A 23,007-nucleotide genomic window follows, 5' to 3' on the forward strand; every position below is an offset into this window, starting at 1 on the left:
TGAACCCTTGTAGCGTACGAACGTCTTGGGGAGCTGAAAAGACCAAGTCAGTGCCTGCTTTGCTACCAGATGACTATTCCACCATACCTGGCTCGGGCATCTGCGGCTCTATCGCTGAGTCTTGTCTTGGGGGACGCGTATCGGGCGCGTAAGACCCAGCTTGTTGGACGTTGGCTTGAGACTGTGGACGCCAATAGTAAACAGGGCGGTCTAGAACGGTCAGCGGCTGGACATCAGCGTGAGACGTTTCATAACTGACTGTACTGATCGTATACGACATAGTAGTAATTCTGGTAGTCGTCGCTCCACGTCCATCCTTGATTGTTGTCCGCCATGTCGGGCGATATCACCGTATACTGAGGCTCAAACTGGGCGAATCCCCAAACTTGTCTGGGAACAAGATCGGGTTGGAGTCGCTTTCGAGGTTGGCGTGCGACACCTGTGTCGATGGCTCGATATCCCTGCGAAGTATTATTTACACTTGCAGAGACTGAAGGTATGTCTTATATGCGCAAAAGCTGGGAAAGCGGGAGCATTGCGGCTCTGCTATCCCATGAGGATCAGCAGAAGAGGGTGTGATGCGCGACATGAATCTGGAATGGCACGACTCCACCTCCGCAACAACCTGCATATGCGCTGTATCTGCTTTCCTTGGGATGTCGAGCAGGCGCGTACTGTACAGAGACGCTTTCGACGCGCAACAAGGCGACTTCTGGGCTAGACCGGTTTTGCGTTTTCAAAACCGGCACGGCCCACGCATGTCCTGTGGAATGGGCTTGTACCTCCACGCACCAATCACCCGCACACAAGTATCGTCACCAGATAAGCCGGGATACTGCATGCATATGCTGATTCGCTTTTTTGTGTCACTACATCCGAGCGCAAATCAATTCCCGGCTGCACGGCTTCAGCTCCTCTGATGTTTGACAACCGGAACGGACACACGCGCTTGCTGGTCCGTGGTCCTCACGGCCATTTATCTGCCACCTACGGTCTTATAGGCGACCGACCGGCCTCGGAACTTGACAAGTGTTCATCTTTGCCAATGCTCAAGGGGAAGGCTGAGCACGTTGCAAGGGTCGTCCTTGAGAGCCATATCACGCTGTCATTTCGGTCATGAAAGACCACTTGATCCCCCGTAATACCAACACTGATCAAGTGTCCTTTCATCTACACCTTGTTAGAAACGTCGAAGCGAGATGGAAGAACACTTTCCGACGGAGGTCGAAAGAGCATATACGACACAAACCCAGCAAATTCGAGCTAGTGTCGAGGCCCGGTTGGAGAGCTTGTCAGAATTGCAAGATCAGTTAGCTTCAGCTCGAAGGCAGCTGCTCATCACGCGTGAGAGGGTGCGGACTGCAAGTCGCAATGTTCGATTAAAGCGGGTGGATGCTGGCGACGCTGAAGTCGTTTTCATGAACCGACTACGACATTTCATCAACGAACCTAAAGATGGGATACCGGAGACTCTACTCGACGCCTATAATGCTGTTATGCAAGCTCGTGATATTCTAGGGGAAATCGAGGAGGATTACCTGCAAGCTGAACGCGACCTCACCGGGGCTGAATGGAGATTCATGGATCAAGAGAATGGGTTCTATCAATTCGATATTTGGAGTATTGTCAATCAGGAGGATTCCGAAGGCGTGGCTGCTTCTCAAGATCAAACATATGATCTTCCATCACATCCACCACCGCCGCAGTCGACCCCGCCGACCCCCGGTCCCATCGCAGATGCAGCAGGGTGGTTCGATACAAGCCATGTGCCCGGCACACCGTATCCTGTTCATTCACCGTCCTTGCGCTCCGTGGTTTCTACTCTGGACGTCACCGCTACGCCTATCCCGATGAGCGCAGTATATTTCGCTAAACTTGCCGAGGTAGAAAGATTACGGAAGGGCTTCGACCAAATTCGGCACGACAAGGCATCTGATATCGTATGGCAAGAGGGAGGGGAAGTGCTGTTTGCTGATGGAGTCGAAACTGCTGATCTTGATCCCGCAGCCCCCAATAGCGATTATTTCGAGATTCTAAAACAACTATCAGCTTGTGAAGCTAGCGCGCAGCAGCTCAAAGTAGCAGCTATGTCTGGAATCCGAGAAGCACCGGCTTGGGCTTTGGCAAGACGGTATTCCGATCCAATTTATGACACCACAGCTACACCACCATGTTCAGCATCGATGCGAAGAACACAGACCGAGAGTGCTGTCCATTCAATCAGGGATGATCCTACAACGAAAGAGAAGATTCGGGAGTGGTCTCTCTCATATCTTAAAGCCAGCGCTGTACAGAAGTGCATCTATCTGAACGCACTAGAGGATCGTGAAGTCGCCAAACCGACCGATGAAGATTGGAGGGCGCGGGCAACACGGTTCTGGAGCAACGATAGCGTCGACGAGGTCGGGAGTGGGAACGAGCGCTGTGAGACCTCTACCATTGGAACGAGCCACGAACCTGTGTCTTGTCGCGATGGAGACGTTGTGGAGAGCGCACCTGCTTCTCTTGAGTTGCCATCATCACATCCAGAAGAGATGCGCCATTGCGATCGAAAAAATGGCAGTACAGAAGGCTCCGAGCTACGCGAGATGCCAAAAGAAGATGATCGGGATGCTTTGTCGATATCATCTCCGTCACTATCGCTGTCACAGCATCATCGGTTGGATGATACGGGAAGAAAGACGGGCTGCCCGATAGTATCTTCCAATGGGCGATCTCCGGATATACGGCAGCGAACAACTGAGGGCGGTATTTCGGTGGATGATGTCGCCGAACATATCCGTTGTACCTGTCCTCCCGAGTACAGTGATGCGGCTAAACGGAAAGACAGCGTCCAAGGCACAGATATGGATCATCATCCTAGCTGCGCGATCGCCGTCAGGCATAGTCTCGGTGTTCATACGCAACTTCCAGCGCAAATATCACGGGGTCTTGAGGAGACTGTCACAAAGACATCAGAAAACTATGAACATTGCGATCTAACACAGCGAAGGCTTCCTGTTGATGTTCATCCGTCAACTCCCGCCTGCTCAAATTTTGCGAAACCCATGCGCATCCAGCCAAGTTTGGATAATGAGATCCGGACTACCTCACCAAGCCCTCGTGCGCACGTACCTGCAGCACCTACTCCCAATATTGGGGCGACGCCGTACTTCGTCGAGACCGCAATTACATCTGATGCTCAACCAACATCAGGAAGACGAAAGAGTTCGAACAGCTGGCTTGGCTGGCTCCGCGGATCTAAGAACAAGAGGAGTAAAAGCACTCCATCAATCGCAATGCACCGTCCAGGAGTTCATGCACGAAAGCAGTCAGTGGCGTGACTCGCCCATCTACCCCTGTTCCGACAGATGTCAGCAGTATTGCTCGGTTAGTCTTACCTTCCATCTTCTTGTAATTACATATTACCAGGAATTGTTCTAATACTGTATACTTTAACAACTTGCGATTACGAGAGTACGTTCCGAACGTGCAGGTATCGCTTTCGGGAGGATTGCTGGCTTCACTGGGGGGTTCGCGATTGGTTATTCCTTCATCTATCCGGTATCTCAATACATCTACTGGTTCATCTGCATGTCATGTTAGTCAACCCGAGACCTCATGAAACGCCAGTTCGCCCACGTCGATGAGCTGAAAGAGGAAAGTGGTGGGTCAATCCACTAGTTGCAAGCTTCATGCGAGCTGGTACTCAGGCCGACCACACTGTCGGGCTCAGCTGTATGTCTCCGACGGTGGAGATGATCAGCAGGACGCATACTTACGTGGGAGTGGATGCCTTGCTGACCCGGTGTCAGCACATCGGAGCCCGAAAGTAAGGCTGCCGTGGTTCTTTCGGCCCGATAGATAGCCAACTGCCGGTGCTACAGACCCGGCGGGGTGCCACGGGTGCACAGCATCTGTTACCGATAATCGCCAACCGCGCGGTACGCTCAATCTGGAAGGAGTTGCAAAAGCTCGCCAATGGCGTATTGATAGATATCGTATCTGAGCATGAGCTTCGGCATTGACATGCGAATACTATTGGCCGTGATATGTAATCAGATGGCACGGCAGTTGGGTAGTCAACATCTATTTGTCATTTGGCCAGCAACTCAACCGCGGAGTAAGATTGAGAGAGCGACACGGCATCGCTTGATGCTGCCTCATGTACCGCCCCATCGACCGGAGTTCCAACGGGCCGCCGGACCCCACTTGACCCACCGCGGCATGCAAGAGGGCGCCTAGCTCCCGTCTTACACGCCGCCCTAGCGACTGCCTGAAGGTTAAGGCCAAACGAGTGCATGCAGCTTGTAGGGCTGGGAATACCGTCCGACCCACTCATTCCGGAAAGATATACTGTTCACAGCGCAAAGCTGAACGGCATGTACGCAGCATCGTACGCGTGACTATAGCCTGCAGCATGCGCCAGCTGTTTGGCTACCCGCGCGATGCCGTATAACCGGTTTTGCCTTATAACCCCGCGCAACGTGGGCACAATGTCGCTTATTGCCTTATTATCAGATTGGCCCTACGTTGCGTCTTGGTAACTGGGCATAGGCAGGTCTTACCACCACGTATCTGCCTATTTGGCTGCGATAGGCCACCTAAGTCTCATGGCGTCGGTAAACGAGACATTCCTCGACAGATGAGTGAGGCAGCTATCTCACTACGGAGATGACAGTGACACTTGCGTCTCCCCGCACGATCAATTGGTTGCTGTTTTCGTGGCAATAAGCCCGTCCAGACTGACCAATCATCGCCGCGCTAAGACATCTATATCGGTGAGCGACGCGACACGGCTGAAGATACGGCTGAATGGGCTACGAAGCCTGCTGGCCGATAGTACAGTGACCAGAAGTCTGAGATCGGTTGGCTAGCAGCTGAGTATTGTTCGCGAAAGGGATGAAGACTGGAATATGATATGGGTGAAAGGGTCAATTCCAGATTGATGTGCTGGTACGAGCGCGGCCGAAAGGCTTGCGGCTCTGCTATATATCCACTGTTGATTGGTGGATAAGATATATCATGAGATATGCCTGCGAAAAATGTGTGACTCATGACCAGATGCACTTGCAGGAAGGCTTGCAGGACATGTGCATATTACCAGGGTATGCGTTTGTGCCCCAAGCGGTGGCTCAACACATCCATGTCGTGGCTGAAGCATCGTCAAGCTTCCAGAGAAAGTCCTACCGCGGCCGATTCCGCGACAAGACATGTTGCAGCGAAGCTGTTGGTCAAGAACAACAAGCGTGCCCAGTGCATCGATGATGGCAAAAGGTAGAGATTTTTCGCTTCACATTACTTCTCGAGACACCCCTCGTCGTGTTGCTAGTATTCTCGCGCTTTAGTAGAATCTCGGATCATACCCATCCATCAGATCTTCATAGTATATTCGGACCGCTGCCATTAGAGTTGGGTTAGTCGTCATCGTTGTGCTCCGATGGAAACTCGTGCACTGTTGGCAAATTGTGTTCTGGTTCGAGCTGTGCTGGTCGAATTGGGGCAGTTTCAGCAGTGGAGAAATTGGACGACCTCGGTTCTAGCCATGCATCCTCATCCGGCCAGGGGTGAGTAGCACGGCATTCGGGATCACATGCTCCATGATAGCCGAGGATCTGAGGGTTCAACACGCTCTCCTCAATCTCGGCCGACCCTTTGTCAAAAAGATCGCTGTGTCCAAAACTATCGTGTGGCCATTGCTTGAGCACTGACGTCGCCCAGAGTATTGGCTTTGATGTGAGCTTGGTGATATGCCTGTGAAGCGTGTAGATCTCGCGAGGCGAGACGCGAAGGTGATGTAACATCCAGCGATTTACCCGGTCGGGTGTGCTCTCAAAATTGACGAGATAATCGCTGAGGATAGCTCTTGTCTCGTTGCTCTCGTCTAGTAAGAGTAAAGGATTTCCTTCGTCGAGACCTGGGTTGACCGGGAAGTCGTTGGTCAAGTCCGGTAGCGCACCAGAGATTTCGATATAGTTATTACCAAAGGACGCTTTCCCATGCTTATACTGGTTCTGGGGTGTTGCACCAGTTCCAGTCAAATCGATCTTATCTGTTATCCACGTTCCGATAGATCCAAGCGTACCGGTCATATCGCCGAAAGAAGCGCCCTCATATGCGAGAGTAGTGTTGCTAGGTTTGGACAAATCAGTTGATCCCAACGATGCGCTTCTTCTATGAGACTCTCCACGCACCCAGCGTTCATGAACTCTTGGTCTGAACTCCCTGACGTGGCTCGGATGTTGGCCAATACCAACGTTCTCTCCAATGAGAGCTCCGTGAAGATGCTCGATACCTCCAGGAGTGACATTTTCTTCGATGACAGAGCTGGCCGATGAAGCCTCATATTCGATTTTAGACGGCTCTTTCGACTCACTGGTCGGGGTTATGTTGAGTCTGAAAAAATGCTCGAAGGTTTCTTCCATCTTGGAATACATATCTACCAGCTGATGTTCCTTCGACCCGAGCATTATCTCAAGAGGTTCGTATTCCGATTCGACCGGGCCAATCTCGTCTCTTGCCGCCTGTGATGCCTCAAAGTACTTAAGCATAACGCGTTCGTTCACAGAAAGACCGCCATTCATTTGCTCGCGCATACAATTGATGAGTAGCATATCACATCTGGAGACGTGTTCCCTCAGTGTATGCAGCTGCTTCCTTCTTTCTTGAACAGCGAGGCGCATTGCGACTACTTCACCTTGCTGGATGACAAAGTCGGAGAGTTCATTCATGAAGCTGGTATACAATCGGAAGGCCGCCGCGTTCAAATGTTTGTTTGCTTCAAGAGCCTTATTAAACAGGGACGGGGGTCGAGGGGCTTCCAATGGTGGTGGCGGAGGCGGAGGTGGAGGCGGCGGTGGTGGTGCGGGCAATGGGAGGGAGAAAGATTTCGAAGAACCATTGTCGTCTACAACTAGCTTCTCGCCGTGGAAGCCCACTGCCGCAGATGGGATGGGCGATCTTGGATGCACAAGCACATTCTGGTCCTGCATGCTATCCTCCTTATGAGGCCCGCAAGCCTCATCAAAGCGCACTTTTTTGAGAATTCCTTTCCGAGATTTGCAGACTAAACATGGTGAAAGAAGCTCCGGTATGGGCCCTCTTGATATTTCGTTGCTGGAAGATCTGATCTCATGATCATCAGGTGGCTCAGAATTTGCTCGATCAGCACGTTCCTCATCGAAGACTTCCGCGATGAGCTCGGAGCTTTTTGATTCCATCGGCTCAGCCTGTGGGTGTTAATGTGTACCCTGCCCCTTCCACGATGCATTGGTGTACCGTTGATTTATCGACAACACTGGAAGGAGCCTGCATAACGGCCGTGCGCTCAACGCAAAGTAGAATTTCTAACAAGGTGTGACATGCGAGAACCGACGCGCTAAGTAACAGACCTCAGGATCTGTAGTATCTTTCAATGATGCCTGTATAGGGAAGTAGCGCAACGGAGTTGTGATGGTTGACTAGAGGCTGCGGTGGACCTGCTACCCAGGTGTCAACGGCGATTACGCGAAGACGCGTCCCCCGCCGTAGCTTGCCCCACCCAGCCCACCCTTTCCACGATACGGCGCGCTAGTGGTGCATCGACCACGTCGAGCATTCATACAGAGTCGGTCACAAGCTTGCATCTGCAAAGACGCCACAGAAAGATGAGCCATCTCTTTTCGGCGAAGAGGCTCTTCCTGGGTTCCGGAGTGCCCCGCTCTGACATCCACGAGCTATTAAGGCCTGTTGCTACCCTTATCCAATGCCTTACGGTCGTCACGTCGCGAAAATGTAGCTATGCCGAGATACGGGCCTTGGACCTGGTCACAGCCACATAACCGTCACTACTCATATCTCATGGCGGATGATGGCGTCACAACGCTGGATATCTTATGGGCTGGTCCCGCAGAGGCTGCTGTTCCTCCAGCACCGACCGCGACTACGTATGACAATAGACCCAGTGCGAGGTTAGTTCAGTGTCGCGCATACACCATTGATCTGAACATTGCCTAACCAAGACATAGTATACCCCGTACTGTTGTAAACCCAGCCTTCACGTCGCTGGCGACCCAGCCGCAAACCGTTGCTTCCACGATCCAATGGCCTATAACTGTGCTCGGAACAAATAATGCAAGTGGAAGCAGTACTCAGCAATCTTCGTCGTACTATGTACCAGGAGGGAGTCGGGTAGACAATATCGGCGGCTCAGGGTTGAATTACACAACACAGCAGTACGGATCGCCAAGTCCGTCTCACGTTTCCGCTCATGCTTCGGCGACGACGAATTCAGGAGGCTCACCATGGCCACAGCAAGACCTCCAGGCTCATGACGGCTACCCTTTTAACTCTTTGCAGCAAAGTCAATCTCAGTACACAACACAAGATGGAGCGACCGGTCAACCATCACAGTATCCAGGGCCACGCCGGCACGTAACGTCTCTGCCGCCTGACGTGCAATCTACTATTCATAGTCTCGATCGAAGATACATACAAACGAATCTCAATGAGAGCTTTGCTCAGGAACAACTAGATGCGAGTAGGTTAAATAAACCGCACAATCTGATCAATGAATGCTTACGCTTACAAGGATATCGACGGGTGGCGCAACCATCGCGTGCGACGTTCTTTGTACTTGGTCGAGTAAGCTCAACTCCCTGAGCAGTATCGATACCGTACTAACCGTATGCTCTCAGGTCTTCAAGATGCTTTGGACGGAACCTGCCGGCCAGATGAACCCTGGAAAGACCCGCAACTCAACCCACTTCAGTACTGTGCAATATGGTGAGACGGCTTTTAGTGAAATACGCCGTTTCGTCGTTGTCCGTAATAAGGGCGAATTCAGTCAGTGCATGTACGTAAATTTCATCGACAATTTCTGCTTTGATATACTAATGTACCCCGTAGCCCTATACAAACGTATAGAGGTCGCGGCGCCGCGAAACCCGGTGTGAGGATGGGTGATCACGGCATCATTCATACTACGGTAGCCGCACCTAATCAACTTCCAGGAGAGGCTTTAACAAAATATTCCATCCAAGTCCAATCCACGGAAGGAGAATACCTTGAGCTAGAGAGTCGCGTTAATTACGGCAAGGCATACGCTGTTGAGCACAACGTCAAGGTGCTTGACGTAGGGATGGTGATACAAGATCACCGCTATCTCATTAAAGAATACTTTGATGCTGCGATGCAGGCAGAATGACGGGAACTAGAACATGTGCCATACGCAGATTGACGAACTTTTCCTTTTGTAGTCAGGCTCTTTGTTCGCATTTCCTGTTTGGAAGCGCTGCACCATACGCAGTCCTCCAATGTCGTTTTCCTCATTTCATTCGGCTGATCTCAATTCCTACTTCCCTCCTTTAGTATAGGCGCATCGCGCGCATCTTTATTCTTGACTTGTCTCTAGGTAGAAGCGGGGTCGAGCTTATGGGCTGAGTGTTAGACCAGTGTCGCTTCACCTTGGGGAAAGTTTGCAGGGTTCCATATGCTGTCATAGTATGATAATGCCGTGCTTCACTTCGCATCAAAATGTTTTCACCTGGACCCTCGTATCACCCCAACGCGCTCTATGGAATCTTCTAGCGCGGCAAAGCTGGGTGACCGACGATTCTCAACCGGGCAGGAGCCGTGAGCTGGCGCACAGACTCGCACACAGATCGCCAACCATTTCTGTCCTGCTCCTTCCTCTCGTCCTCACTACACCTCCATACCATCCCTATCGATCATACGCAATGGACTCAATTGAAGTATACGTACATGCGCAGTTCGCCGCTCTCAAGGGTATTTATCATTTCCTTTTCAACCATGATCACGGCTAATGTCGAGCAGCGAGAAGAGAGGCCAAACATCAACGGGACGCAGCCGCTCCCAAAGAGCCTTCAAAGGCATCCAGCGAGTCCAATGATCGTCAGTACATCCTGTTCATGATTTCAGGCGCCACTAACAAAAGACAGGCCTCTCCGTGCACGGCAACAGCGCTCTCGGTGATGCCTTGACGGGCGTGAAGGGCAAGGTCGACCCGTCTAGTAAGACTTTCCATTCAACAACGATCGGGTCATCTATACTAACGCGTCGCAGTTCGTGAGTTGGAAGATGAACAGCCTCTCATTGAAGCCAATCTCGCTGCTCTCGAGCATAACGCCGACCCTCCTGCGCCCACTCGAAGGTACACAGCCGGCTCTTCTCCCACCGAATCTGCTACCACGGTTTCTGCTCAACCTCCCCAACGTAAGTAACATCTTATCTTCAGGCAAATCCTAATTAACGGTGTCTAGCTGGTATGCAAGTTGGCGGCCGCCCTCCGGTCGCGGGTTTCCATGAGCACGTTGAGCCTGCCGTATATCAGGCATTCCTTAAGCATTTGGGAGTCGTCCATGGCAAGACCTCCATCGCCTTTCGAACATACCAGGCGTACCTGAACTCGCGTTTTGGCAGCATCCCCAAGAGCATCAAGGACCTTACTGAGTGGAAGCCGGTCGACTTCCCGTTCTCTGATCTGGCCGTGCAGATTGAGCCGGCTAGATATTACTCTTCGTCGTCGTTCAGTCTCGGGCTGTGCGCGGTCACTTTCAATTCTCTCGAGACTTGCCCTCTTGGTGCTGGCTGCCCTTGGCGTCATGCAAAGTTGACTAGTAATGAGATGGCCTGGCTAGGAGAGCTTGGGGCTAGCAGCATGGGTTCCCTTTTCAATAGCCTCCGCAAGGAAGGAGATGGTACTCCTCGTGTTGTCGATGTCACTTTATGGGACATCTAGCACACAGCCACACACATATGTCACCCCCGGGGTCGTCGACTCTTGTATCCTGGTTCATGAGGTTTATTATGAATCCAATGATAGTTCTCATCCACGAGTCTACTTGACTCACTCTTTCTTTGACCATGCCCACGCCCACGCCTATGCTGATGTTGATTGAAGGACTGTACAAACTCTGTCACTTTTGCTCCCAGGAGGCCGTTGCGGGCCCCTCGATTTCCTCTCGTATTTACTGACAAGAACCTCCTCAGTCGCTACTCCTGTCGCTCTCACAGATGACGTCCAATTCGACAGTGTCGATTTGCTAGAAATACTTCTAAGATATGGCTCTTTCGCACTAATTTGATTTTAGAGCATGCACTTAGAGAGAGAGAAGCACTGCGTAGGTCGTGTTTGTCAGAGTGATGCCATCCAGCTGTGTTGACGCCGCGGCCGCCCCGCACAGTCTCGTTATGTTTATCGATAAGCGATCGGACCGCGTCATGGGCCCGTGCTGAACGCGTCAACCAGGCAGATGACCCCAACCTCCCGATCACATCACCAAGTAACATCATCGCAATCATCGCAATGGGGCACGAAGCCAGACATCCTATTACGGGTACCAGTTATTCTTTATCATCGGCATACAGCCACCTTATAAGCATACTGCCCTAGAGTGAACTCGACGTGTCTTGGAGCAGAATTCGTACACTGCGAAAGCACGGCATGGATAGATGCCAGCACGAAGCCATAACACACTGAATAGGCGCAATGGTATGATAACACGTCAACTCAGATCTATGAAGCGATATCTAAAACTTTGACAGGATTCGTGTTGTGTGCCATGGCACTTTCCACATCCGCAACGCAGTGGGCCCATCCCCGACGGCACCTCCTTCATTTGAATAGGCGACAGCGCACAACGAAAATCTTCGCCTCAGCCCAATTCCTTCTCACGTCACCTCACTTCACCTCTAACTCATCTCATTCCCATCCCGCTCTCGCCCCCACGCCATGTTGTTGTTCCGGTTACAAGCACAGTTGACTGACGTCGGTGGTGAGTACTTGTCTACCCTGACGCGAGTGCATTTTACTGACCATCACAGCCACCGTAGAGCAGCTCAAGTCGGAGAACGAGAAGCTCAAAGCAAAGCTCGAGCACACGAGCATGAGCTTGCACGAAGCCGACACCGACGCCAGTCACCTCCGAGATGAAAATAGGGCATTGAAGATCGAGCTTCGCCAGGCCAACAACAAGCTCTCCGATAAAGAGAGGGACGAGCACAAAGCCATCATCGAATCTGCTCCTAAGCGACGTAGAGTTACTGCATACGGTGACGACGAAGCTCGTCAAACACCTGCAACCGCATACCAGGTAGTCTCTAGGCAGGCCTCAAAGTCCCCCGCCGCGTCCGCGGGTGCTGATGTCGCCGCCCCGCCTCAGCTGTCCGCTCGAGACTTGACTCCTCTTGTCGTACAAAGCCATCATCAACGTCAACCCCAAGTCAACGAAGCACGTCGCTCACCAATACACATCGGAAGCTCCTCGCCCCCGAGTACGCCTTCAGAAGACCGTGGCATCTCGACTCCCGCTCCATCCTCGGCGTCATTTGAGAAGTCGGCACGCCGCAAACCAGGGCGCCCTCGCAAGGTTCCAGGCGACGACGACAAAGTTGATCTTATCCTCTTCGTCGGCCAAGCTGGACACACATACTTACCCTTGAGCTACCTCGAACAAAGCCAACAAATCCTCATCACAAACACGTTGCAACAGTACCGCGACACGAGCGGCTGGTGGGTATACATGAGAACCAGTCAGAGGAAAATCTCAATGGAGATGGACAAGTGCCTCAATAAATGGACAATGAACAACCGATCGACACGTACAGACATGGTTCTTTATGCAGACTCCGCGTGCAAGTACTGTCGTGCGACAGGACGCACGTGCGCTCGAATGGTGCTACATGATGGCCAGTACAAGCTCGCTGTCTTCCCGCACCCCTCACAAGATACTAGCATAGACGAAGCAAGCTTTTGGCTTGCCTGAAATGAACATGATACCCCTGATGAATCCTCTTTTCGCGACGTGACTGAAGCATTTGACAGATCGGACCAAATTGACAAGTAATGTGTGGGCCCGCGGAGACGGATAGACATCCTGTTGGCGCAGCGCGGCGCCCAGCGGTAGCGAATGCACCAACATGTACGCTTGGATACAACGTCGTCACAACAGCATCAAACCTATCCTCAACATTGCTCAACTGCTTGTGTAGGTTACAACATTATGTCTTGTTTACATGCCGTAACGGTCGTGGCGCATTTCGACACTGTCGATCTTGACGAGCGAGCCGATCAGGGAGCCGTCGTCTGGAAGAGAATCGCGACCGGCGCAGCCTTTGTGCTGACTATCCAGTACTACAAGATGATCGGCATCCAGATCTTCTAGGCCTTACTGCAGTGGGTGACGCCGTTGGCGAGCTGTCTGGCGGCGGCGGTGGTTTCGACGTGCGAGTTGAACTTGCGGGAAGTCGCCATGTGTTCTCGCAAGGTAGTAACTTGGTGCGTCTCGGGTCGCCCTCGACGGCGGTAACAGGCTGGCAACACGGGTCAGCTACTTATCGAAGAGGGAAGTGAATTGACTTACAGCGCACCAAGCTACCTGTGGTGGTTCATGGGGAGGGCTGCCATTGACCCCAATCACACGGAAGAGCCTCTCCTGCTTGTTCGACTTGGGCGGTCCGGTTTCCCAGTCGATGACACGCATTTGGACGAAGTTGCTTGCCCAAGCCAACTGGCGGTCAATCGACCTGTCGACCTCCGTCATGCAAGGCGTCTACAACGACCTCAACCACGAGCTCGCCCTTCTGCAGTACAAGGTCGGACGATATGACATGTCCATTACGTTTGGCGCATTCTTCCTCAAGACCATCCGCAATGAGTCCGCAACGCTCGCTGATGTCGGGACGAGATGCGACGCCCTGAACGGGCGGCAAAGGATAATCACCTCATTTTCCGACAGTGCCGGATACCGTGGGGCCTACGTCAATGCTAGACCCTCTACTTTGCGGCTTTTCATTTCGATGTAGGCTGCAGACCAAAGTTTTATTGTGAGTTCTGGCATAATTATTATTATTTTCGAGGTACCCTGGAGCCCACATCAATACCAAATCTTATACTTTGCAACGTTTTGTTCTGATGTAAACTACAGACTAGGGATTTCCTTGAACAATAATAAATACTTTGATGCTTACATCAACTCAGCATCTTCATAATTGCGTATCGCTGTTCCAATGTCGGCTCCAGGCCTGTTCGGATTCTCCATGTATCATGTGACTTTGTCCGATTTCGAGCTCTACCCTTGGTGGTCCCTTGTTACTGACTTTGACTCCAGAGAACAAAGCCATACGGGCCGATGTTGCTAGCCTCCAGAGTGACAAGGACAAAGCCATCACCGACCTCAAGTCAGCCGCCAACGACAACCTTTGGCTTGCCCACCTGCTCCAAGGAAAGGGCTACAATATCGATGTGACGCTTTTTTCTTATGAGAAAGCAGACCAGGCCCGCGAGTTGGCGAGGTTGCAACACGCGGCCGCCGCCCACCTGGTTCAAACGCACAAGGACGACGTTGCTGATACACACCTGAGCTTTGACCGGAGGGATGACGCGGCTCGAGCGCATGAACGCGGCGCGATTGAGCGGATATGCAACGAGACACTTGAGAAGATGAAGCGCTTCGCCGATCAGAAGTTTTCGTACAACGAGTTCATGCACGAGCGGGCAGAGATCGAGATTGAGCGCCGAGTGAGTACTGAAGTCGATAAGCGCCTCCAACCGCACAAAGCCCACGAGTCGGAACTCCGTGAGCAGATCTATAAGCTCGTCGACGCGAAGTACGACGATATCGATTCCACGATGGTTACCTTCTGCAACACTGCCTTCGCAGACGGCGAGCGGATCGGTCGCGACATCGGCTTCAAAGCCGGCTTTCGTATGAAGAGGACCCTGGAGGAGCTTGAGCTCTCAGGCGGAAACGTCCCCATCAGTGTCTGCGAGCCTTGGGTCCAGGATGCTGTCGACGAGGCCGCCGCTATGAGCCTCAAGGCGACCCGCACGAAGCCCAATCCTATGCCGACAACATACGACCAAGCATGTGCCATCCTCAAGAAGGATATCGTCAAGCAATGATTGTGCATCAACGCTTTGGTCAAGTCGTTGTTGACATCCAACCTGGCCATGCGCCTCTTGGCAATCTCCCTGTCGATAGCCGAGTTGACGACGAAAGGCCTAATGACCATGACGATCTTTTTTTGACCCTGCCTGAAGGCCCTGCACATGGCCTGCCTCTCGTTCGAGACATTCCACCATTCCCCGCACAAATCGGCGATGTTGCCGGCTGTGAGATTGAGACCGACGCTACCGCACCCTGCGGTGATGAGTAGAATCAGGCACTCGGGGTTTTCCAAGAACTTCTTCTCGATGGCTGTTCGGTGCTTCGGTAACACGGCGCCATCGGATCGAAGACATTCAACATTGTGCCGCATGCGTAATTCCTTGTTGATGATGCCGAGGTATCTGAGATACTGTGAGAAGACGATGATTTTGTCTTCTGGTCGCTTCTTGATGAGGTTGTAGAGCATGTCGACCATAGCCGTGACATGTTTAGATTCGGAGGCTTGCTCCTCTGACCAACTTCCAAGTCTCGCCAACCACTTAAGTCTCAGTTCCGACGACGAATCGTGTTCCTCGTGAATGAATGAGTTTAGAACTCTGGCGCTGATCGCTTCTGTCGCGGCTTTGTTCTCCTCGTACCCTTCGTCGACATCGTTCTCGGGATTCCAGGCAGGCCCCTCTGGGTCGTACTCGTCGTCCCCAGTCGGGGCCTTTGCTTTGCCTTTACCCTTTGCCGCCTTCTTCAACGCTTTTCCCTGCCGCCGGGTGGCGTTCTCCTCCTTCTTCTCGTAATCCGGCACTAGGAGCGGATGGAGGGAATATATTTGGGCCTCAATGGCGCGTCCAAGCGTGCATTCATCGTCATCGCCATTGTCCGCAGTCGGATCTAGGTGTCGCCCGCGTCAAGATTTAAAACGATACGATAGCCGTCAGGCAGCACTCACGACCCAATACCGCGTCCACATGTATCATGTCGCCGCCATCTGCCATTGATAGAATCCCCAAGGACTCGCTTCGCTGCATCATGGAAGCTTCAGCAATCGTAACGGCTCCTCTATCGAGATCAACTGCCACGGGCGGTTGTGCTTCGGTCTCTTTGGCTGTCGTGCGGGAGTGGTCCTGGAGTATCCTTGACTGCGACGCGTCGGTATAAATCACCCGAGCAGCATGAAGTAGGAAGACTTGCTCTTGACGGCTCGCGTATGGGCTGGCCGACAATGCCCTTCACATCCATCGGGAAATCGCCACCGACGCCATTGCGGTGTTTCACCGCAAGAACATGAACAACACTGTCGAATCGCTACACTCGTCACAATCATCACAATCATAAGAAGACACGAGACAAGATCGAGGATTTGCATTGTTTGTGGCGGCTTTGTTCGCCCTGTCACCAGATTCCTTCATCACTTCCTAGCAGAGACGGCTTCGTGCGGGGTCAAGTCTAAGTTGACGGGGGTGCTGGAAGGCTTTGTACAGCGACGGCCTGAGCAGCGGCGACGGCCTGGGCAGCGGCGACGGCCTGGGCAGTGGCGACTTGACAGGCGTCATGATGCAGAGCCATCTGGGTGACTAGATTCTTCTGTACGTTGAAGACTTTCGCAAGTGAGCTGGAGTGACTTACGGTCTCCTGTCGCGATGGCTTGAAGTTCGGCAGCGGAGGGGTTGTCGGACAAGAGGTACCCGTAAGCATTCGCAACGTGGCTTGTGGGTCACTATCTGGTTGGACAAGTCAGATATCGCCCCGTCATTGCATACCGGTCGTCACATCAGGCCCACAAGGCTGCATTTCAGAAAACCCACCCCATTCAAAGGGAAAACCGAACACCCTGGAGCCTACATCAAGATAAAAGCTTGCGAAGTTCGTAGCCTAACGGCGACGTAGGCTCCTAGGTGTTCAGTTTTCCCTTGTATGAGGTGGGCCGACAGTCGATGAACGACAAGCTGTAGGCAATCCTCAGCATCGTTGTCTTGTCGCTATAGTGGAGAGTCACGCCGTTCAGACATCTCAAGTGACACATCCTGGCTACAGCTGTGATAAGCTTGGAAGTTTGCTCAAAGTACTCGCATGCAAGGAATGTAACAGACATTGCCCGGGGTTGCCTAATAAGAGGCAAAACGCCATTAACGAAGCCACATGATACATTATAGGAGAACACAGCTGCCGGAAGGGGAGCTTGATTGGTTGTGTGGGGCCACATCACAACAGTTGGATGCGCTGCATGCGCAGCTTCGGAATAACTCCCTTTCTTCCTATGCCGCATACGCGTCCGTTCGTGTTTGCTACTTTCCAACCCCCACCGATCGCGATAGCGAAACGACAGGTGGTCATCACTTAGCTCTCAGGCAGCGGTGCAACGGGGCTGCATCGGCCGGGTGCGAGCGCGGGACGCTCCTTCCGCGCGCGCTGGGTCTCGGCTGTTGCCCCTACCGGAATGCGTCCCACCAGAACAACTTCACCGGAATTCTCAAGCACTGAAGGACGTTTATGGAACAGAAAGCGCTAAATAAGATCGGCTCTCGTCCGTATTTTCGGTATAACTCTATTTCAACCTCGTAGCTACGAAAAGAAGAAGTACTTGAGGTAACTACGGCATGCCGGAGCTGAGGCGCAAATTAGGCATGTGCAAGTCTGAGGGTGTCCGGCTCGGCTGCAAGTAGCCCCCGTGCAGCTAATTGGATTTATTTATTCACGGCTCAGAGTCTCATCGCCCTGTCGAGCCTGCCGGTCCTTGCTTGATTGCCTGCTGCCGTAAGATAAGTGACGTTTGCGGAACCTGGCTAATGTCCCTCGTCCATCGTCCGTCCTGATGAGCTCATCGAGCCTGCCTGTGTACCGCTTTCGCTGTTTTCTATGTCGATGGAATGCAAGGTTGCTGCAGCGATTTGCTGGATATGAGGGTTGCGGGTGCGGGGTATGACTGTAGCCTTTGCGCGGACGATAAGACATTGTGTGCTGCAGACTGCAAATCACTCTCATGCGCATGATCCTGTCAAAGCGGCGCTGTTTACTCATAATAGTGACGCGTGGCGGAAGCCTATGCGTTGAATCGGTACGTCAGAGCTGCGGTATGCCTAGGTGACCCGGCTGGGTGCTGCCTGTCAGAGACTTGCATACAACCTATTGGCTATGATTGCAATTGCGCAGTTCTAGTGAGGGCTGCGCGGTACTGACTTCCTCGACTGAGCCCCTAGGCACCCATTGCGCGGGGTTTAGATGGGCTAAGGGGTTCGCTCAGTGGCGTGGTCTTTCGTCGACGGGTGCTGTTGGCTCCCAATGGTCAACGTGTCAGCATGAAATGGATATCCTTTCTAAGAAGACATTGGTTTGGAAACGACTTTCTATTTGTAAAAAAATGAGAGTAGGCTTACTGGCACTGTATGAGAGTTCCTGCGGATAGACATAGCCTAAAAAGCCCGTCGAACAGACTCCTGATTTGACCCCGGCTTCTGAAGAGAGGTGTGCTATATATGTACATCGAAACAAAGGAGAAAGCTGATAAAAGGCTGTGTTGCTATGCGATAAAGAGCTCTTTTATATAGTTATACAGGGTATCATGAGAAATACGAGCTGAAACGAAGTGGTTTGAGTGAACGGAAAGTGAACACATTCTTCATGCCCACTGCATACTACATGACAAGACAGCGTTCTTTTGTTGATATCTGAGCGGTGTTTGGCGGCTCAGGGTGCGGAGTGGTTGCTTCGGAAGGTCGTATTGATGCCGAGTACTTGCGATGCCGGCTGTCAGCCTGGCTAGAATGTCTTCGATGAAGCTTTTCACTGTTTGAGTGGACAGCAGGTGATGGGAAGTTGTGTGGCGAAAATGAAGGGATCTTGGAACTCCTGCTTTGAACCGGAGCTTCCACAGGCTCGGCTCTCTCGATGTCGGGTACGGTGCGACGTCTTGGAACCGCGTCACCCCGTCGTAAGGAGGTTGGTCCTGTATTCCAGCTCTTTGGTTCCGTTTGATGAAAGGCGCCCACTGTGATTGATAGCGAGACATCACAGTGATTGTTATGGTTTCGATTCCCATCGTAGTCGGTCATAATGCTTGTTTGGGATGTGCGACATCGAGTCGAATAAGGATTACATGACGAACTCGTAACTTCCTCTCTTGTATCGGCCGATCGCTCGCTGAGTGTTCGCTCTTGTTCGTCTGTCTCATTGCCGTCTTTTGAATCAATAGCACTTGGCAAATTGGCAGTGTCAAATACATCTGATGGGTGAATACCAAGGAGTATTTGACTTGAGCTGCGAGGTTCAGGGACAGTGGACCTTGAGCTCACCGCGTCTTTGGTAGAATTTATGACACGGTCGCCAGTAGTATAGTCGGAAACCGTAGAGTCCCCAGTGTGGAAGTATGTCGAATAGTCTTGAATCAAAAGCCATTTTGTGTGATCCCACCAGAGTTCGGTATCTGTAAATCCAAAGTCGTGCGTCGCTTTCAAAGACAACTTCTGGAGACGCGAAGTGTCAACGATCTCGAACAGCCACTCATCGATCGTGTTCATCTTCTCCACCCAACGTAAATGGCTGTGTGTCTCATGGGAATCGTTCAAGTTACTCCGTTGGAAACGGAATTGATGGGATTTTGCACTTGCTCTGTGTGTAGATACTATAGCCTGTTCTGATAGAGATCTGGATAGCTGCGTATCATGGCTGACACCGCTGTGATCACCATAATCTGCAGGATACGCTATCGTTGGATGTGCGCTACTACTACCTGTCATGGAATGAGTCAACTGCAAGATTTCCAGATTCTCTGCACTCCTGCTCCGATCCAGTGCTTCGCTTGGTACAAGCTTGTTATCCAAAACTTCTTCAACGAACCTTGTCTCCCTGCGAGAGTACTTCCACTCTAAGGTATTGTAACCGGCTTCAGCTTCGTCGTACTCGGCTTCTAGGAGACCCAATCTGTCTCTTAGTGAAGAGGCGTCAACGAACGCCTCTTCAATGTTCAATGGCACCTCGACACCTATCTTATTGAGATACTGTCGTAATAGGTTGAAAACAAAGCCGTCCTTCGCACTTGTCTCTATTTGAAGATCGCGGAGTTCCTGGCGCTTCGCAGCTATAGTGAAACGTGCGCCTACAAGTGTATCACGGAGATCCCGCAACGATTGCTGCTCGTCATCAAGCTTGTCCGATGTCGCACTCCGTGGTTCTCTTGGAATGAGATTCGAATGCGGACTACTCAGTGTGGGTATTGGAGGAGGTGGAGGGACGTTCATCTCGGCGATTGAGATCGGTGGCGGTGGAGGAGGAGGATAGATTGCGACGGGTGGTATTGGCGCACGAGCCTGAGTGATGTCCTTCCGATCATCATTGTGATTGCTACGCTGTTCGATGGCCTGAGGACTGGAAGAGCGACGAAGCTCATGACGAAGTTCAATCCCGTTTGGCGCTACCGCTGCGCGCGTTGGACGTACAAGACCTGGAGGATCCGGTGACCCGGTCCGTTCCTCAGACGTTGCATTCTCAATGATATATGCTACGCTCGTCAGAACGATCACGCGTCATTAGAATACCGGAGAACGATATCAGGCGGGAGCAATGATATCATACTCACCAGTGGGTCGTGTTTCGCACTGCATCCCCGGAGAGACATGAGATGTTCGTGAGTATGCTCGGGAGCGAAACTAGGCTGGAGTGAAGCATGCCGGGCAGTAAGATGCAGCGGCAGTGGCAAACGTATTATCCGTTTCTAATCTAGCCGACGCCCGTGCACACTTGTTGATCCGCATGGACAGTCCCTGGTCGTCCCGGGGTGACGGGTATTGGAATGTGGCACGAAGGTCTCATGCACTGACGATAACCATGTAAAAGCAGCGTTCGGGGGCGGATGCAGAAGCGTGCTAGTCACTGCGCAGCTGGTGCTAATTTTCCTTGGCGCGGGCACATGGGCCATCTCCAGCCTGTGACAGCCCGGCTCACGCGCCAACGCATCTGCACCTTTCACTCTATCGCCATCTGTAGGAGGGTCGCGTCGGCATCATGTCTATTACTATAGACGACTCTGCGTGGTCGCATTTGTTAGTATGCGGCTCTGCGCCATCCAGTCATCTGGCCATACCTACATAAAGACGTACAGCGCAGTTGTACCCGTTGTCCCCTTCAGCTGCCGCGCAGATTATGTGGCACCACTCACGGCATGGAACCAGCACAACCACAACCACAGTCTGAATGGAGCGCCCACTTCCAGAGATACCTAATCACTCTATGGAATGCACAGCATGAACGCTATTACTGGCAGCACTACGTTGAAGGCCCGTGGCCGTGCCCTGTCATGCCGCACGTGTATAGGCTAACCGGAAATAGGCCAAGGCTGGGTGTTTTTTGACTGGCTGCCCTTGACGCAAGAGGTTCCACAGGCCCAGCCTCAAAATCAGTACCAGCCGCATATGCGCAATGACTCTGTACAGACAGTCACAGCATCTGGAGGTGGGCCTGCTGGTTATGGACGAGGCTCAACGGTATACGCGACATACAGTCCAACGAATCCGCATTCCAGCAGCCACTATGAAACACTTGATCCATGTTAGACTCCAACCAACGCTACATGTGCAAGGTACTAACTTGTTGTAGCTTTCCACGTCAAAGGTAGTGCTTTCTTCGAAGAAGGGAAGGTTAGTAGTAGACATACAGGGCGAGACAAAGATTGCTGACAATTAACCAGGTCTTTTCGATTCTCTTCACTGAGCCAGCGGGTGCCAACGCCCTGAACGGGCTGAATCCCATGGCCGACTACAATACCAACTTGTCCAACAATACCAGCCTGTCAAGGGTCAGATTTGGTGAAACTGTACATACCCAAGTACGCAGGTTCATCGTCGTTAAACGTAAACCAGAGTTCTGCTTCGCTGTGTACGCGATCCTATATACGTTCTAGACTGTGACATGGCTAATACTCGGCAGTCCAATATTCACCTATTACGGCCAAGCCACCACGAAGCATGGAGTACGTCCTAACGAGCATGCTATTGCCTATTCGCTAGGACAGCAACCACAGCTTGTACAGGGTGAATCGCCGCTCCGGAAGGCTCCCATCCCTATTGTAATGGAAGAAAACAACAGGGCGCTGGTCGCGGCCTCCAGAATCTACTTCGCCATCCACCACCCGATTCAGTACAACGTCAAGGTGAAAAATCTCGGCCACGTGCATCCAGATTATCTTCCCACTTTCCTTGGCTACTGGAATCAGGAGAACACTGATTCAAAGGACGACCCTGATGCGGCACAAAACCCAAACAACACGGACAATTTTTGATGCGCAACGTCTCGAGAGATCGACAGCTTCTTTCTCAATTTGATCAAGATACGTTTTGCTTTTGTATTCTTCTCATAACGATTTCGCTGGTATCACTTTGTGTCTATTGTTGACCTTTTAAGCACACGATATTTCGGTTAGTCGAGGTTGTTTCTGCTCATATACGCTGCTTTTGCTCATATACGCCGCTTTGAATGACGTTTTCACTAGTAACAGCTATGTGCGAATAACATCTTTATTAATACTTCCACCATCTCCTCTTGCACTCATGTTCGTCTTGCGTATATGCCATATGAGCAAGGTCTTCATCAGGCGCCTTACACAACACCGAGTGCATTACGTTCATTTGCGAAGCGTTGGTGTGGTTCATGATAAGGACAGAGCCACATGCATGGCGCAGCCATACCAGATTGGTACCTCTTGTTCGCTACTCGGATATGCATCTCTTCCATTGGCGGACTTGTGCCATTGAGGCTGTGAAGTGTGGCACAGCGACCGTTCAGTAAACACCAATGATGTTGCTTCAGGACCACGCCACTATATGCACTACAAGCTCACCGGTATTGGCCCCGCGTCAAGCGCAGCCTACTTGCTCCAAACTTCTTCTCTCGCATCGGCAACCACGGCGTCCTTTGACCACCAACCTCTGGGGCGTGTACCGTCACTATTGCACATGAAGAGCTGTGTACCAACGCGACAACGGATCTGCGCTGGCAGCCCCCCGCAATCCAGGGCCACACCGATGAATGAATGAAAGGCTTGTTCACCTACCCCCGTAACGCAGCCTTGTGACAACGCTGACTTCGTAGTAGTGCCATAATATACTCCGGTCTTACGTCCACGATGGAAAACAACCTGAGTGCGATCGACAACGGC

General features: G+C 52.0%; 7 protein-coding genes across 7 annotated transcripts; 5 read left to right on the plus strand and 2 right to left on the minus strand.

Annotated features, from left to right (window-relative positions):
• Positions 1-5,396: 5,396 nt before the first annotated feature.
• J4E83_004913 (uncharacterized protein) lies at positions 5,397-6,971 on the minus strand (the record flags this gene model as incomplete). The annotated part of the gene is made up of 1 exon (XM_049331837.1): positions 5,397-6,971. The coding sequence occupies one exon, from the start codon at positions 6,969-6,971 to the stop codon at positions 5,397-5,399; it is 1,575 nt and encodes a 524-aa protein (XP_049188932.1).
• A 1,692-nt stretch (positions 6,972-8,663) lies between these two features.
• Positions 8,664-9,163, plus strand: J4E83_004914 (uncharacterized protein; the record flags this gene model as incomplete). Its single annotated transcript, XM_049331838.1, has 2 exons — positions 8,664-8,812; positions 8,866-9,163. 2 exons carry the CDS (start codon positions 8,664-8,666, stop codon positions 9,161-9,163), a joined length of 447 nt encoding a protein of 148 aa, XP_049188933.1.
• A 532-nt stretch (positions 9,164-9,695) lies between these two features.
• Positions 9,696-10,717, plus strand: J4E83_004915 (uncharacterized protein; the record flags this gene model as incomplete). Its single annotated transcript, XM_049331839.1, has 5 exons — positions 9,696-9,744; positions 9,793-9,870; positions 9,918-9,989; positions 10,042-10,191; positions 10,239-10,717. The coding sequence occupies 5 exons, from the start codon at positions 9,696-9,698 to the stop codon at positions 10,715-10,717; spliced, it is 828 nt and encodes a 275-aa protein (XP_049188934.1).
• Positions 10,718-11,710: 993 nt separating this feature from the next.
• J4E83_004916 (uncharacterized protein) lies at positions 11,711-12,743 on the plus strand (the record flags this gene model as incomplete). Its single annotated transcript, XM_049331840.1, has 2 exons — positions 11,711-11,753; positions 11,803-12,743. The coding sequence occupies 2 exons, from the start codon at positions 11,711-11,713 to the stop codon at positions 12,741-12,743; spliced, it is 984 nt and encodes a 327-aa protein (XP_049188935.1).
• A 775-nt stretch (positions 12,744-13,518) lies between these two features.
• J4E83_004917 (uncharacterized protein) lies at positions 13,519-14,881 on the plus strand (the record flags this gene model as incomplete). The annotated part of the gene is made up of 2 exons (XM_049331841.1): positions 13,519-13,726; positions 14,088-14,881. 2 exons carry the CDS (start codon positions 13,519-13,521, stop codon positions 14,879-14,881), a joined length of 1,002 nt encoding a protein of 333 aa, XP_049188936.1.
• A 99-nt stretch (positions 14,882-14,980) lies between these two features.
• Positions 14,981-15,856, minus strand: J4E83_004918 (uncharacterized protein; the record flags this gene model as incomplete). The annotated part of the gene is made up of 3 exons (XM_049331842.1): positions 14,981-15,013; positions 15,109-15,752; positions 15,811-15,856. The coding sequence occupies 3 exons, from the start codon at positions 15,854-15,856 to the stop codon at positions 14,981-14,983; spliced, it is 723 nt and encodes a 240-aa protein (XP_049188937.1).
• Positions 15,857-21,817: 5,961 nt separating this feature from the next.
• J4E83_004919 (uncharacterized protein) lies at positions 21,818-22,131 on the plus strand (the record flags this gene model as incomplete). Its single annotated transcript, XM_049331843.1, has 2 exons — positions 21,818-21,822; positions 21,939-22,131. The coding sequence occupies 2 exons, from the start codon at positions 21,818-21,820 to the stop codon at positions 22,129-22,131; spliced, it is 198 nt and encodes a 65-aa protein (XP_049188938.1).
• Between the last annotated feature and the right edge of the window lie 876 nt (positions 22,132-23,007).

The sequence above is a fragment of the Alternaria metachromatica genome (genome assembly GCF_023757995.1).
Source record: "Alternaria metachromatica strain BMP 0045 chromosome Unknown scaffold_9, whole genome shotgun sequence".
NCBI lineage: Eukaryota > Fungi > Ascomycota > Dothideomycetes > Pleosporales > Pleosporaceae > Alternaria > Alternaria metachromatica.